General features: G+C 44.2%; 1 protein-coding gene across 1 annotated transcript in view; it reads left to right on the top strand.

Moving 5' to 3' along the window:
- The window catches only part of FRMPD2 (FERM and PDZ domain containing 2), a gene marked incomplete at its 5' end in the record, with an annotated part of 94,217 nt that overhangs the window by 62,695 nt on the left and 14,791 nt on the right, over positions 1–16,731 (top strand). The window contains 6 exons of the mRNA XM_084633008.1: positions 971–1,008; positions 9,431–9,517; positions 9,984–10,048; positions 11,754–11,915; positions 13,508–13,676; positions 15,772–15,860. Of these exons, the coding sequence (XP_084489134.1) occupies positions 971–1,008; positions 9,431–9,517; positions 9,984–10,048; positions 11,754–11,915; positions 13,508–13,676; positions 15,772–15,860 (610 nt within the window). The remainder of the gene's footprint in view (positions 1–970; positions 1,009–9,430; positions 9,518–9,983; positions 10,049–11,753; positions 11,916–13,507; positions 13,677–15,771; positions 15,861–16,731) is intronic.

Here is a 16,731-nt window from a genome sequence, read left to right as displayed (position 1 = left end):
CCTGTTCTCCTCAAGTGGGTTCAGGGAAGCAGCAGGAAACAGGAAGCTCCCTGAGAAGCTGGTGTTAATCAGTCCAGGCTCCTGGGGGTGCTAGAGAGGTACATAAAAGGCTCCTCCTCCTCTCTCTCCCTGCAGTTCCTGCCGCTTTCTGATATTCCCTCTCACCTTTTCTCCTGCCTGCCTGTTATGTCTCTTGTGCCCTCCTTCCTCCAGCACAGCACTCCACCCTCTCTGCGCATCTAGAGCAGAGAGAATACATATGCACCACCAGCAGACACAATTTTCTACACTCTGGGTCCTAGTGGTGCCCCCCCCACCCCACAGTCTGGCACCTTAGGTGGCCGCCTCAGTTCGCCTCATGGTGAGGCCAGCCCTGGATCTCAGGTGGAAAATCAAATAATATAAACAGACCAAAAAGAGTTACCTTACTTAAAGAGCTGACTAGTGAGTCTGTTGCAGTATGCTCAATAGGATTCCCATGAAGCTTGAATAGTTTATCATTATTCACTATTTGTATTATAGTAGCAGTTAAAGGCCCCAACTGAGATGCACATGCACATAGGTAGAGACACCCACTGTTCTTAAGAGCCTTCAATGTAAATGGGCAAGCCAAACAAATGGTAAATGAAATGAAGGTTATTATTGACATGTTACAGATGGGGAACTGAGGTTGGATTCAACCAAATGTACTGTGGATGAGTCCTACATTGAGACAGACAATATATAACAGGTGCTTTCTTTCTCAAACATATAATTAAGGAGTATTGCTGTTGGGTAAATATGGAATAAGAATCTATACATTCATTATAGGTAAGTTCTTTATAAAAACATGACTTTAAAAATAACATAATAATAGACGTACACTTGTAAAAATATTTCTAAACTATATGCATTTTAAACATATAGTAGTCATACTTGCATTACCAAGTCTGGAATTCTTAGCATTCAGAACATTTCCTTTTTTTGGCAGAAATGGCAATCCAGTGGTTCCCACAGAGCAGCAGAATAGTAAGTAATGCTAATTATATTTTTATTTATGGGTTCACAATACAGGTCTGAATGTGGGAATCATAGACTCATAGAAATGAAGGGCTGGAGGGGACTTCAAGAGATTATTAAGTCCAGTTTCTGGACTGAGGCAGGACGAAGTACACCAAGAACCTAGACCATCCCTGACAGGTGTTTGTTCAACCTGTTCTTAGAAACCTCCAGTGATGGGGATCCACAATCTCCCTTGAAAGCCTGTTCCAGGGCTTAGCTGCCCTTAGAGTTAGAAAGTTTTTCCTAATATATAATCTAAAACTGCCTTGCTGAAGATTAAGCCCATTACTTCTTGTCCTAACTTTAGTGGACATGGAGAACAATTGATCACCATCCTCTTTGGAATAGCCGTTAACATATTTGAAGACTGTTACCAAGTCCCCCCTCAGTCATCTTTTCTCAAGACTAAACATGCCCAGTTTTTTAACCTTTCCAAGTAAATCAGGTTTTCTGAACCTTTTATTATCTTTGTTGCTTCTCTCTGGAGTCTCTCCAGTTTGTCCACATCTTTCCTCAAATGAGGCACCCAGAACTGGACACAGTGCTCCAGCTGAGGCCTCACAAGTGCCAAGTAGAGTGGGACAGTTAACTCCCTTGTCTTACATAGAACACTCGTGTTAATAAACCCCTGAATTATATCAGCCCTTTTTGCAGCTGAATCACACTGTTGATTCATATTCAGTTTGTGATCCACTATATCCCTCAGATCCTTTTCAGCAGTACTGCCACCTAGCTGGTTATTCCCCATTTTGTAACTGTGCATTTGATTTTTCCTTCCTAAGTTCAGGACTTTGCGCTTGTCTTTATTGATTTGCATCTTGTTGATTTCAGACCAATTCTCCAATTTCTGAAGGTGGTTTTAAATTCTAATCCTGTCTTGCAAAGTGTATGCAGCCACTCCCAGCTTGGTGTCACCTGCGGACTTTATGAGCAGACTCTCCACTCCGTTATCCAAGTCATTAATGAAACGATTGAAAACTACCGGACACAAAACAGACCCCTGTAGGACCCCTCTATATACGCACTCCTAGTTTGACAGCAAACCATTGATAATTATTTTTTGATTATGGTCTTTTAGTCAGTTTTGCACCCACCTTATAGTAATTTCTTCTAGACCACATTTCCCTAGTTTGCTTATGAGACTGTCATGAGGGACTCTGTCAAAAGCCTTACTAAAATCAAGATATAGCATCTCTATAGCTTCCCCCCATCCACTAGGCCTGTAACCCTGTCAAAGAAAGAAATTAGGTTCATTTGGCATGATTTGTTCTTGACAAATCCATGCTGGCTATTTCTTCTAATCCTATTAACTTCTAGGTGCTTACAAATTGATTATTTAATAATTTGTTTCAAAAAGAAAAGGAGTACTTGTGGCACCTTAGAGACAAACAAATTTATTTGAGCATAAGCTTTTGTGAGCTACAGCTCACTTCATCGGATGCATTTGTTTCAGTATCTTTCCAGGTATTGAAGTTAGGCTGACTGGTCTATAACTCCCTGGGTCCTCTCTGTTCCTGTTTTTAAAGATAGGTACTATGTTTGCCCTTCTCCAGTCTTCTGGCACCTCACCCATCCTCCATGAGTTCTCAAAGATAATTGCTAATGGTTCTGAGATTGCTTCAGCTGGTTCCTTATATACCCTAGGATGAATTTCATCAGGCCCTGCCGACTTGAATACATTTAACTTATCTAAATATTCTTTAAATTGTTCTTTCCCTATTTGGCTTGCATTCTTTCCCCCTCATTGTTAAATTAATTGTGTTGAGTGTCTGATCGCCATTAATCTTTTTAGTGAAGACTGATGCAAAATCAGCATTAAAAACCTTGATGGCATCAGTTATTACCTCTCCTTCCCCACTAAGTAGAGGACCTACAATTTCCTTCATCTTCTCTTGCTTCTAATGTATTTAAGGAACCTCTTCTAATTACCTTTTATATCCCTAGTTAGGTGTGACTCTTTTTGTGCCGTTGCCTTTCTGTATTTATCCCTACATGCTTGTGCTATTCTTTTATTCCCCTCCTTAGCATTTTGTACATGTTTCTGCATTTTGTAGGATTCCTTTTTGATTTTGCATGTGATTAAACAGCTCCTGATGGAGCCATATTGGTCTCTTATTGTTCTTCCTATCTTTAGTTTGCACAGGGATAGTTTGCAGTTTGTCTTTAATATTGTCTCCTTGAGAAACTGCCAGCTCTCCTTTATCCTTTCTTCCCCTGAAACCTTACCTACCAGTTCTTTGAGTTTTATTAAAGTCTACTTTTTGGAGTCTGTTCTTAGTCTGCTGCCTTTGCTCCTTCTTTTCCTTAGAATCAATTTCACCCAAATTGCCTTCCACCTTCAGATTTGCAACCAATTCCACTGTTGCTCTGAAACAGGTCTAAAATGGCTGTCCCCCTGGCTACGTCCTCCACTTTCTGAATCAAAAAATTGTCCCTAATAGCTTCCAAGAACTTACTGGAAAATTTGTATTTTGCTGTATAACTTTTCCAACCAATGTCTGGGGAGCTACCAGGTCTTCTGCTTTGGATATTGCGGTTGTTTTAGAAATGCCTCATCCACCTCCTCTTCCTGATTTGATGGTCTATAGGAGACTCCTACCATGACGTGTCACCGCTTTTTTTCCCCTTTTATCTTTACCCTGAGACTTTCAACTGCTCTGCCTCTCCCCTTCTGCTGGACCTCAGAACAAGTGTTAATATATTCTTGGTGTACATTGCAACACCTCCTTGCTTTTTCCCTGCCTGTCCTTCCTGAACAAGCTATACCCCTCTATCCTAATATTCATGTCATGAGATTTGTCCCCAAGTCTTTGTGATGCCAAATAAGTTCATAATTTAGCTTGTGTACTAATACTTCCAGTTCTTCCTGTGTATTCCACATGCTCCTTGCTTTTGTGTATAGACATCTAAGATGTTGAGCAGATTCCCCCAATGATTTCCTTGTTATTGCTCCCATGACCCCTATTGTAAATTTTTTTTTCTGCTCCCACTCCCAACATCTAACCCTTTGTTAAAGTCGCCTTTTTATGCTTCTCTATGGGCTTATCTGCCCCCCTTTGAACTTAATTTAAAGCCTTCCTCACAAGATTGGCAAGTTGGTGTCCAAAGATGCTCTTCCCCTTCTTAGTCAGGCAGACCACATCTCTTCCCAGCATCACATGGTCAAGGAAGCCAAAGCCTACCTGTTGACACCATCTGCACAGCCATGCATTCATCTTCAGGATGTGTGCTCCTGCCTGGGCCCTTACCCTCAACCGAGAGGATGGATAAGAACATAGCCTCACTCCCCAACTCCTTCAGTCTCACCTTCAGAGCCTGGTAGTCACTGCTGATCTGCTCCGGGTCGTACCCAGCAGTTTCATTAGTGCCCATGTGGATAAGCAGCATGGGGCACTGGTTAGAGGGATAATCTTTCCAGGATCAGTGGATCAGAGTCTCAATAATCTTTCCGTAATATCTTGTACATGGGCTCCAGGCAGGCAGCAGACCTCCTGGGACTTCATGTCAGGTCAGCAGATGGATGTCTCCAGCCCCCTCAGAAGGGAGTCACAGACCACCAGCACCCTATGCCTCCTCCTCTTGGGTCTGGTGGCCATGACCCTCCCAGCTTTGGGGGCAGGTGGCACCTTCTCCTCAGCCATTGGGGTCTGCCCCTCACTGCCTGTTGCCAGTACAGCATACTGGTTCTTGACTGCGAAGGATGGGGAACTTGGATGGGGGTGGTACACTGTCTACTGCCTGAGGCGGCCGGCAGCCAGTCTCCTTCCAGCAGAGGTGCCTTTCTTCTCTGGTGCTCTGTAGCAATCTGTAGCCAGCTAACATTCTCCATCCTGGACATCTCCATGTGCATCCTCATAATCCTCATGCTCCTGGATGCTATACGGATGTACCAGCTCCCCCTGCAGCTCTCTTACCTGCTTCCTGAGGGACTCCATCAACAGACACCTCTCACACCAGGTGGTTCCCCATGCCTGGCTTTCATTGGCAGGGACATGCAGGCCGCATTCCCAGCAAGTCAAGATAAGGACCTGGATAGAAGCTTTTAGGGTCAGGAGGACACCTGTTTGGCCAGGGCCCCCCTGCAGACAAAGGAAGAGCTAGCAGTGGTGTTAGCGGCACACCATTTTCCTCCTATTGTGACTTCTTCCTTGTAGAGTACCTGTAAATTAAGGGAACGAAAACAACAACCTTAGTTCTCTGCATTCCTTTGCTGGTGAACTCCCTTAATCTCCCAGCTGCCTTCGTCTCACCAACCACATGTCTATGTTGATATGTTGCATTTTAAAATATGCAGTGGATAAATTGCCACTCTTAATTTATTATTTCCACTAAAATCACACCCACAGTGAGAATAGAACTACACAGCACTTTACCAAAAGAGAGAAAATATAGAGCTTGGTGAACTATTGGCCAAGAATAATTTGTTCAGGGCATTTAACCCATGTTTGAATTCTCCATGCTCAGATTCTGAGTTCGGTGAATTTTTTCATTGTTCAGACAGATTGGATGGAAGTTTTCTGCAAACATATTTTAGTCTCTGGGTTGATTTCAAACAATTACTATTTTGACTATTTTCTATCCATACTTCACTGTTGCACAATGTGATTGGTCATCTAGGACCTCATCTACACTGCACCAGTGTAACCACACTGATAGAAAAACAGAAACAAACGGTGCTGTTATAAATCCCTTCTTAGCACTATAATTGCATTTGCACTAGGGGGTTGCATGAATGTAACTAAATCTGGTTTTCAACTGTTTTAGTTAAATTGGTGCAAAACCTGAATGTAGGTGAGGCCTAAGTCAAGTGATGATGTTTCTGATGCCTGATGGCTAACTGAAATCTTTATCCACATGAGGAAGGCCTGAAAAAGTCACTTCTGGACCAAAATGTCTCACCAGTCCATATTTGCATTCATCTTAGTGAGACTTTAGCTTTCCACGAATATTCCCAGGATGCTTTCAAAACCAGTTATCATCTTTCCATAGATGTATTATTGTGATGATAAGCAACACAAAGGCGCAATAAATTTCATCTCCTTGATTACATATTCTTTTTATAATCCCAAATGATTCCTTTAAGCAAAGCCCTTTTAAAAATAATAATAATTTGCTTCTCAGTGCATTGACTGCGTTGACAAGGTAACAACTTCCTTATATGCAACACCATGGCCAAAAGAGCTAATACAATCCTGGGACGTATGAACAGGGGCATCTTGAGTAGAAGTAGAGAGGTTTTATTACCTCTGTATTTGGCCCTGGTGCGACCAAGGATGACCAGATAGCAAGTGTGAAAAATCAGGACAGGGTGGGGGTAATAGGCGTCTATATAAGAAAAAGCCCCCAAAATTAGGACTGTCCCTGTAAAATCTGGACATCTGGTCACCCTAGTGCGACCACTGGTGTCCAGTTCCGTTGCCCACAATGCAAGAAGGATATTGGTAAATTGCATAAGGTTGAGAAAAGAGCCATGAGAATGATTAAAGGATTGGGGCGGGGGGAACCCATGCCTTATAGTGATAGCCTTCAGGAGCTCAATCTCTTTAGGTTAACAAAGAGAAGGTTCAGGGGTGAGTTGGTCACAGTCTATAAGTTCGTACATGAACAACAGAAAGTTGATAATAAAAGGCTCTTCAATCGAGCAGCCAGACATATAAAAAAATCCAATGACTGGAAGTTAAAGCTAGAAAAATTCAGACTAGAAATAATATGCAAATTTTTAACAGTGTGGACAATTGGAACTCCTGGAACAATTTACCTCGGAATGTGGTGGATTCTCTATCACAGAAAAATTTTAAATCAAGATTGTATGTTTTTCTAAAAGATCTGCTGTATTTCAAATAGGAATTTGTGCAGGGAAGTCCTATAGCCTGTGTTATAAGGGCGTCAGTTAGATTAGCAGAGTGGTCCCTTCTGGCATATGAATGTACTAATTATATGCATTATTTGAGTTCCATAGTAACACAATAGAACATTTATTGCTTATCTAATTCAAACATAAAAAAAAAACCACGTAGTGAAGCCAGTGAAAGTTGCCAAGGGATAATAATGCAAAACTCAAAACCAGAAAGAAACAGGAAATATAGTTTTCAGAGTGGTAGCCGTGTTAGTCTGTATCAGCAAAAACAATGAGGAGTCCTTGTGGCACCTTAGAGACTAACAAATTTATTTGGGCATAAGCTTTCGTGGGCTAAAACCCACTTCATCAGATGCAGGGAGTGGAAAATAAAGTAGGCAGGTATAAATACACAGCACATGAAAAGATGGGAGTTGCCTTACCAAGTGGAGGGTCAGTGCTAACGAGCCAATTCAATTAAGGTGGAAGTGGCCTATTCTCAACAGTTGACAAGAAGAGATGAATACCAAGGAAATTAGTTTTTGCAGTGACCCATCCATGCCAAGTCTTTATTCAGGCCTAATTTGATGGTGTTCAGTTTGCAATTTAATTCCAGTTCTGCAGTTCCTCGTTGGAGTCTGTTTTTGAAGTTTTTTTGTTGAAGAATTGCCACTTTTAAGTCTGGTTTCAGAGTAGCAGCAGTGTTAGTCTGTATCTGCAAAAAGAACAGGAGTACTGGTGGCACCTTAGAGACTAACAAATTTATTAGAGCATAAGCTTTCATGAGCTACAGCTCACTTCATCGGATGCATAGAATGGAACATATATTGCTGCCATGTGCCAGCAATGCCCCTCTGCCATGTACATTGGCCAAACCGGACAGTCTCTACGCAAAAGAATAAATGGACACAAATCTGACATCAGGAATCATAACATTCAAAAACCGGTAGGAGAACACTTCAACCTCTCTGGCCACTCAGATTTAAAAGATTTAAGGGTGGCAATTTTGCAACAGAAAAGCTTCAAAAACAGACTCCAGGGAGAAACTTCTGAGCTTGAATTAATATGCAAACTGGATACCATTAACTTGGGTTTTAATAGAGACTGGGAATGGCTGGGTCATTACACATATTGAATCTATTTCCTTAAGCTAAGTATCCTCACACCTTCTTGTCAACTGTCTAAATGGGCCATCTTGATTATCACTACAAAAGGTTTTTTTTCTCCTGCTGATAATAGCTCATCTTAACTAATTAGCCTCTCACAGTTTGTATGGTAACTTCCAACTTATCTGTATGTGTGTGTGTGTATATATATATGTTCCATTCTATACATCCGATGAAGTGAGCTGTAGCTCACGAAAGCGTATGCTCTACTAAATTTGTTAGTCTTTAAGGTGCCACAAGTACTCCTCACTTTTAAGTCTGTTATTAAGTGTCCAGAGAGATTGAAGTGTTCTCCTACTGGTTTTTGAATGTTATAATTTTTGACATCTGTTTGTCTTCATTTATTCTTTTGCATAGAGACTGTCCGGTCTGGCCAATGTACATGGCAGAGGGGCATTGCTTGCACATGATGGCATATATCACATTGGTAGATGTGCAGGTGAACGATCTCCTGATAGCGTGGCTGATGTGGTTAGGTCTTATTATGGTGTCCCTTGAATAGATATGCGGACAGAGTTGGCAATGGGGTTTGTTGCAGGGACTGGTTCCTGGGTTAATGTTTTTGTTGTGTGGTGTGTAGTTGCTGGTGAGTATTTGCTTCAGGCTGGGGGGCTGTCTGTAAGCGAGGACTGGCCTGTGTATTTATACCTGCCTACTGAAGTCTGTTTTAGCCCATGAAAGCTTATGCCCAAATAAATTTTTTAGTCTCTAAGGTGCCACAAGTTCTCCTCGTTTGTTTTTTTTAGGAAATATAGTGTACTGTAAAGCTATATATCTACATACATTGACTTTTCACATATACACTCACAAACACATACTATTCATTCCCTTAGCAAATTGATCCGACTTGACCACATGAACCAAAGATAATGTTAACTCTGCCCTGTGCTTGTTGTCAGCATTTTAAAAACATTAATTATGGTGATTAAACTGCATGACATACTCATGAGTTATGCAAGTATTAATTATACCATTGTGAAAATGAGGAAACTTAAGCACAGGACAGGGACTCTATGTCTACACAGCAACTAGACACCCCTGGCTGGAGCCGGAGTTGTGGGACCCTCCCACCTCGCAGGGTCCTAGAGCCCAGGCTCCAGACTGAGACTGGAAGTCTATACTGCAGTGAAACAGCCCTGCAGCCCAAGTCCCGTGCAAGCCCGAGTTGGTTGGAACAGGCCAGCCACGGGTTTTTCATTGCATTAATAGACATACCCCAAGTGTCTCATCCAGGGTCATACAGTGAGTCAGTACTGGAGCTGCGATTAGAATCCAGGAGTCCTGGCACCTAGTTGGCTAATCTAAATCCTAGTTCGCAGTCTCTCACATACATTAAATTTAGCAGGGTGCCTATCAGCTATAGCAAATCTACACGCTTGTTTTTTAGAGCCACCTGCTGAGCCAGAGGAAGTCAAAGTGTATCTCTCAAATGAAAACGTGAGTCTCCAAGAGCAACATCTACCCCATCAACATAGTAAGGAAATTACTTTGCATTTCTCAGTCTGGCTTTGTAATGTTTCATGCCATCTCTTTCAAAGAAAAAGAAAATCTGCAGGTGCTTCTGACTGTGAATGGAAAAGATTAATTATTAGTAAGCAAAACGGCCTCCCCTGGAGTATCACAGAACATTTTTGTACATTATCAGTTGTCCAGCTGATGTTTCCGACCCTGTGAGGTGCAGCTTTAAGGGTTGCTTGGGAAACTGCTATGTGGGAGGTAAAAGGACAGTAGAGGACAGGCACAGGGTTCAGTTAACAGCTCAAGAAGTGGGACTGAACAAGCAAACCGTGTAAGTGCAGAGTGAGTTTTTGGTGGTGGTCTTTTGCTTGTGACAACAAAAATAACTTGCATTATGTCTAATAGTAGTGTGATGTCCAGTGTTACACTGTAAAACCTACAACTAATGCAGCTTTGTAAGAACTCATCCTGCTTTCTCACAGCAAAGCACTCGGAGGAAGAAAGTGGTGGGGTTGAGCAAAGCGCATCTGACTCAGCAGATTATGAGGTAAGTCATTGTTTTATCAAGTGCAAGGCAGCCTGCCGAGCAGAAGGATCTCGATACAGATTTCGGTAGTGGGATTTTCTACAGCGACACTGAATGTATTTGCTTTATCTTCTGTCCCATTGCAAGTGTAAGCATATTCCTCAAGGGCCATACTTTGTGAGGTGCAGAGCGATCACTGGCTTGAAGGTGCTGAGCAGCTCACAGGACTGGGTCCCTCTACTGCTATTTTTCTATGTGTAATATCACTATATTACTAGCTCTGTAGTATAAAAAACCCTGATCATACACAGTGCCCTCTTGGGAGCACTCACAAGGAGTTTAGCGTTTCCAGCTCCTCACAGGATCGAGCCTGAACAGAGAAGGAAAATGGCACAGGCGCTAGAGATCTAACGGTACAGCTGGGGATTCTGCGGAAATGAATGTAACTAGGGCTGTGAAACACGTTTCCAGTGTGAGAGTCCCCAGAACTCCTTGGAACGTGAGATTTTTGCATGTCAATGTGAGATTGTTGAACTGGGCCAGTGTGTGATAAACCTGTGGAATTTTACAAATATTTTTGGTCCAAAATGGCTTTACCTTAAAAATATAGTCTGACTTGCCAGCAGAAGAGGTGACGTATTTGAAAGTTTGAATTTCCAGATTAGAAATGTGTAATTGCAGGAAAATCAGTCTTCCCACTGAAATGGACAACATTTCCCATGTCTCACTGCAGATACTCATTTCTGCAAAAATATCAGGGCTGCAAAGTGGCTTGGAATTAAAATTGCCCATTTTGGGGGTAGAATTTTTCTGACGATATATTTGTTAGTGTCATGCAGCTGGTGGTTTGCTGGAGGGGGCCTCTTGTTAAAATTCAACCACCAAACTCAAGGGGAAATTGGAATGACTTCCCTGCTTCTGATGAAGCTACCCTCCTCCCCCACCCCAATCACTGGATTCTCCTACATCATCTCAATCTCATCTCCTGCATCATCATCATCTGCTATCTGGGTAGCTCATTAAAATATTTCTGAAGAGCAATTCTTTGACTTTTGGAGTGGAACAGATTGCCACAAGTGTTAGAGAATGTGCCTCATAATCAATGTACTCTGCATATTTTTTCAGGAACAAAATTTAAACATTTCCAGGGCATTGCACTCGATATACGTTTGTCTGACAAAACCTTAACTCTGACCTCAAACTTCTGCCTGTGAAAGTAACTCATCATACTATTTACCGGTGCACAAATGCCTAACAGACATGAATAGTGGTGTTGCTGAGGCTAAGGTTTTGCATTATAGGCCAGTGGAGAGGCTGTGTATTGTGTTACTATACATGTTGGAGGTATATGTGACTTACCCATCAGTGAAATTTGTCCTGTTAAAGGAGGACACCTGAACTAGACATTTTCTTGCTTTTTAGGGTTTATGTGGATGGGCTTTCCCTTCAAGACACTTTAATTGTTTTTAATACGTTTATTTTTGATGGAAATATCTATTATACCATCTCTTTGGTACATGTGTGCAGCTGCCATTTAAGTCCCTTTGCGTGTCTACGCAAAAGAAGAATTTTCCCTATAATTTATACCATCAATGAGTGAAGATTGTAAAGCACATTGGTATCCTGTAGGGTGAAGGGAACATTAGGAATCTCCAGTCATGATCACTGTCAGTTCATTTGGCTCCTGACTTAGCTTCATTTTGAACAGGGCCCTTCTGTATTGCAGGACTGCATCATTAAGATTGAGTTGGAGAAAACAGCCAACGGGAGCCTGGGATTTGCGCTGGTAGGTGGCAGAAATGGCCGGGCTATCCTAATTAAAGCCATCAGCCCAGGAAGTATTGCTGATCTCGATGGGAGGCTTCAAGTGGGTGACATTTTATTAAAGGTAACGTTTGACTTCGCTGCTTTGGTCTAGATTTGCCCTGGAAGTTTAGGGAGAGTTTGTGTTACGCTGTGCAGTCATAACCAAACACTGAACATGATCACTGTAATCAGATCATAATTAGGAGTTCCCATGACTTGCCACCTGCCTGGGCAAATGTCAAAAATTGGGGTGGGTGGTGGGGTGCTAGCCCGGCTGCAGCTGAGCTTCCTAATCTACAAAACCCTGCAGATCCCGACTCCTGGGCATAGTGCTTCTCATAAGGGCAGGCACCATTTACTGCAGAGGGGGCGTATCTGTGCTACTGCCTACGTTAGGCCGCTAGTTTCTAGAAAAGGGTTGGCCTGCTTCTGACATGACTCAGATCAGCTGGCCTCTCTGTAGTGGCTTGTGTTAATGAGTTAGCTTGAGATAGCAAAACCCCAGACCGAAATGTTGAGCAATTCTCTGCAGAGACTGCACATGCCAGCCGTTGTAATGTTAATGGCTAATTAAACAGCCAGGCTGACAGAGACCCAGATACCAGAGTGATGGGCAAGGGCAGGATTGTGGGGGAGGGGGGAATACATTGCCCTCCACAACTTCCAACCTAGGAGGCAGCAGTGGTATCTGTGACCTCTCTAACTTCTGGCTGGCTGTGCGGGAAGGGAGGCAGGCAGTGGAGGGAGGCGAAGAGGAAAGTCTGAAGCTGCTCTGTGGAGCATCATGTCCCTGGGCTCAGGTAGGTGGGAGTAAGCTGCAGTACAGTCTGCTGCCTGTAGGAGTCACTCTGTCCCATGCTGGGGCTCCTCTCTGCAGAGCTCAACTCCCTGCCTGTCTTGGCTTCTTCCCCTCTCCCCCCACACCCCAAGCTTGGCTGAGTGACTGCAGAGCAGGAGTCTGGCCAAGCCAGGAGGGGCAGCACTGGCAGGAGCTACGGTTTCTCCTCCTCCCCCAACTCCCCACCCCCAGTTAGTGCCAGGTCGGGGTGGGGGGGCGCTGGGGATAGCAAGTGTGGGGAGGAGGGAGGAGACGGTGGGGATTCCACAGAGGGAGCAATCTGCAGGACAGAGGAGTCAAGGATGAGGGGGACTACTGTGTGGGCTGGGGCCAGCTGCCAGGAAGGTTGGGAGGGGTGGAGGAGGGCACCCTAGGGAGCGCAGGGGGTGGGTAGCTGAAGAGCTGGTCACACATTTCCAGCAGAAAATGGCCTCTTGCTCCAGACTTAAGGTTTGTAGATTTTGTTTTTCTTCCCCAAATTTTTCCCTTTTTTTAACAAAAAACTGAAAAAACCCCAAATCCCCAAATTTGTTCTTGTTCATGTTTCATCCCCACAGCTCCCTTTCTCTCTTCTTTCCACTGGATAGAGGGGCAAAACATGGAAAACTGAAAATGTGTCAGTTCGTGGAGGGTGGTGGCTGTCTGGTGGTACTGCTCTGTACAAAGGTTTACCTAGGAGAGAGGTTCTACTGAGTTATTAACAGTGAAGGGGATGCAGACAATCAGAGCCTTTTTAAGCTGTGGGGGAGGTGTGCACACGTGCTCCGTGCCAGTGTGCGATATGAAACCCTTCTGCTCCAGGGCTGTTAAGGCATTTGTCTTTGTGTGCTTTCCAGGTGAATGGAGATTTAGTGTCTGGTTTAACGCGCAATACGGTGATTGACCTCTTACGCAAGGCTCAAGGCACTGTTCAGCTCACTGTCTGCCGAAGCGCGGCATTGCATTGGGCTTATTCAGGCAGCCAGTGCGATACCTCTTCCCTCCAGAGCACAACAGCCCAGTCTGGTAAGCACTAGCGCAGTCCACTCCTTGCATGTTCAAAGTGGGCAGGTGGTGTGCTTTGGCTTGACTCTCCCCTCTGCGACACCAGTATAGCTCCATTGACTTCAAAGGAGTCGCTCCTTCTTTACACCACTGTAAGTGAGAGTAAAATTGGGCCCACTGCCCGATTCTCCTCTCTGACCAAGCAGTGCTTGGCACAGGACCCCAGGGAACAGGCAAAGGTGGCTTTAAGCTTCATTCTGAGGATGGCTGGGGGCAAAGTTATAGCAACTTCAGGGATGCACCAACTTAGCTCTGGTTTCTTCTGTTCCCAGGGGGCTATTCCCAGAGTTGGGAATAGCTGGAGTACGGAGACATTCCCTGTGCCAGAGGCTACCAGCGGGGCTGGGGTACAGCCATAGTGTCTGTTCTCCACCACCCAAAATCCTCCTTGCCCCAGAGAATGCCAGGCAGCTGATTAAGCCAGCCAGCATAGTGGTGCAGAGAGGTGTAACGGGGGTAAGAATCAGGCCCTGAATGTCAGATTGGTCTGTATTCTTGCTTATATATATATACACAAACGTTTTGCTGCACTAGAGAGCATGGCTTGTAGAATTTGCACACACTGATTGCACTGATCGTATACAAAGTTGTGGTAATTTACATATATAGCTGGCCATTTAACATCTAACTGGCATTGCTGAGTCAGTGGTTCTCAATTTTGTTGGTTTCCGATCCAATAAACGGTCAGAAAATCGCCCTAGATATCCCATAATCCTTTTGAGGTCCAAGAATTTGTGGGATATGAGTTATGGATTGATTTTTGGGGCCATTTTTTGGCTTGCTCATCAAAGAAGGTAGGAGTGGATGACTTCAGGGGTCAAGGGACTGGTGCTTTTAGGTTGAGCTAGTGTGCTGTGGGGATAGGGACTTCTTAGTGCTGCAGTTTTCTAGAAAGTCTTGCAAGCATTTCCCAGTCCCTGGAACTAGATTCAGTTTTATCTTGCTACGCAGAAGGAGGGAGACAGTTTTCCTTTTCTTCACTGCTATCATTATCCACATGGGCCTTTATTCCCTCGCTCATTACCCTTATGTTAACCATATCTATGCTCAGTCTGCTCATTCTGACATCTCCACATTCCATTGGCTCTGAATGGCCATTAATTCTTTGAGTCTATCTGCGACTTCCGTCACCATGGTATCTGAGCACCTTCAGTGTATTTATCCTCTCAGCACCACGCTCAGGTAGGGCAGTGTGGGGAACTGAGGCACAGTGAGACAAAGTGATGGGACCAAGGTCACATAGCAAGGCTGAGGCAGAGCAAGGAATCCAACTTGGGTCTCCTGAGAGCCTTGCTTGCACTCTTAAGCGCTGGCCCATCCTTTCCCTAACGCTGCCCAGACTGTACTGCCGGTGTGCCGTGTAGGGAGAGGTTTCTCACCCAGGCTGGGTGCTGGGGGGTGCCAGCCAGCGATGTCACAGAGACCGTGGGAGAAGGTTCTACTGGAGGGTGTGACAGTTGGCGGCAGTTGAGGAATGAGGCGGGTCGGATGGGGATGGGGGTCCATCAGGCTAGGTTGCTCATGAGGGACATGGCCCCCAGGTGACCCCTGTGAATTGGAGTCAGATATAGGGAGCAGGTTTATGTTTCCCCCCCTCTTTTCCAGTCCTTCTGAGCGTCAGGCTGAGGGTGCAAGCCCGTCCCACAAGTCACATTAAAAGTCTCTTCTCCACAGGACTTGGAAGCTGCGTTAGGTGCTGGCCTGGAAGGAAGAGGTGACCTGTTCCCCTCTCGTCTCCAGTGCGGGAGTAGGGATAAGTGGGGCAGGTGGGGAAGAGCTGCCAGATACACAGCCTGGGGGAAATTCTGCTCCCACAAAGTCCCTGGCAAAACTCCCATTGACTTCAGTGCGGGTAGGACTGCACCCTATATGTGCTAGTTGGAGGAGCCAGAAGCTCAGTGTCCAGAGCCTGGGGGGGTTTACAGCTAGTGTCTGCTTCTGTAGCTCTCTGCTGATGGGCTTTCCACGCTGCCAGTGTCACACTGCACAGAAGAGGAGGAGCTTGCCTCTCAGATTCTAAAGACCTTTTTCTTTGCTCTCACTCTCTTGCGTTCAGATGAACAAGGTAGCGAGGGAAGCCTAGAAGCCGAGCACACATTCACTTTCAGAGGAGTGGAAGAGGAATCCAGCCAGATGTGCAGCAAGGTGAAGCCTGAGTGGAATTTCTAGACGTTACCTGGTGACCTGTTTACATGTGTCTCAGTGGCATGGGTTTGGGGAAATGAAGAGAAATCAGTTAATGGGCCACCCCTTTGTGGAGGATCATATTCTAATAAAGTAATAAACCAGGAGTTCTCAAACTGGGGGTTGGGACCCCTCAGGGGGTCTCGATGATATTACATGCGGGGTTGCGAGCTGTCAGCCTCCACCCCAAACCCCGCTTTGCCTCCAGCATTTATAATGGCGTTAAATATATTAAAAAGTGTTTTTAATTTATAAGGGGGGGTCGCACTCAGAAGCTTGCTATGTGAAAGAGGTCACCAGTACAAAAGTTTGAGAACCACTGCAATAAACCATGCTGAAGGGACTGGGCTATTATAAGCAGAGCTGGTAGCTCCGGATTGAGGCAGGGGTCATATGGAAAAAACATAGTATGTGATCCTGTAATTAAAGACTGTCTCATAACACAGACACACAAGGGGGCTGAATTCAGATTGCACAGACAATCTTTATTCTGGCATTTCCTAACTTCTGAATGTTTGACTTCGCAACTTTTACATTTTTAATGCCATTTTTTTTAATGAGATACCTATTAAAAAGTTGCACCTTACTGACCACCAACTGCAGCCTTTGAAACGACAAAACTTATCTTCCTCAAACTTAGTTTGGTATCTAAGCCTCAGCAAGGTCTACCAAATATGCCAAGTTTTGTAGCTTCGGCCATTTTTTAGTTATACAGCTGTAAAGTTGCTGATAAAAAAATATGGCCAAAATGTAACTCTTTCCATGCTCAAACGATAAAAAAAAAAAAGGCTCAACCAATTTCACACATATTTAAAACAAAACAAAAATGGCA

The sequence above is a fragment of the Lepidochelys olivacea genome (genome assembly GCF_965140295.1).
Source record: "Lepidochelys olivacea isolate rLepOli2 genome assembly, chromosome: 7".
Lineage (NCBI taxonomy): Eukaryota > Metazoa > Chordata > Testudines > Cheloniidae > Lepidochelys > Lepidochelys olivacea.
Note: the sequence above shows the minus strand (reverse complement) of the source record. Positions and strands in the feature narration are given on the sequence as shown.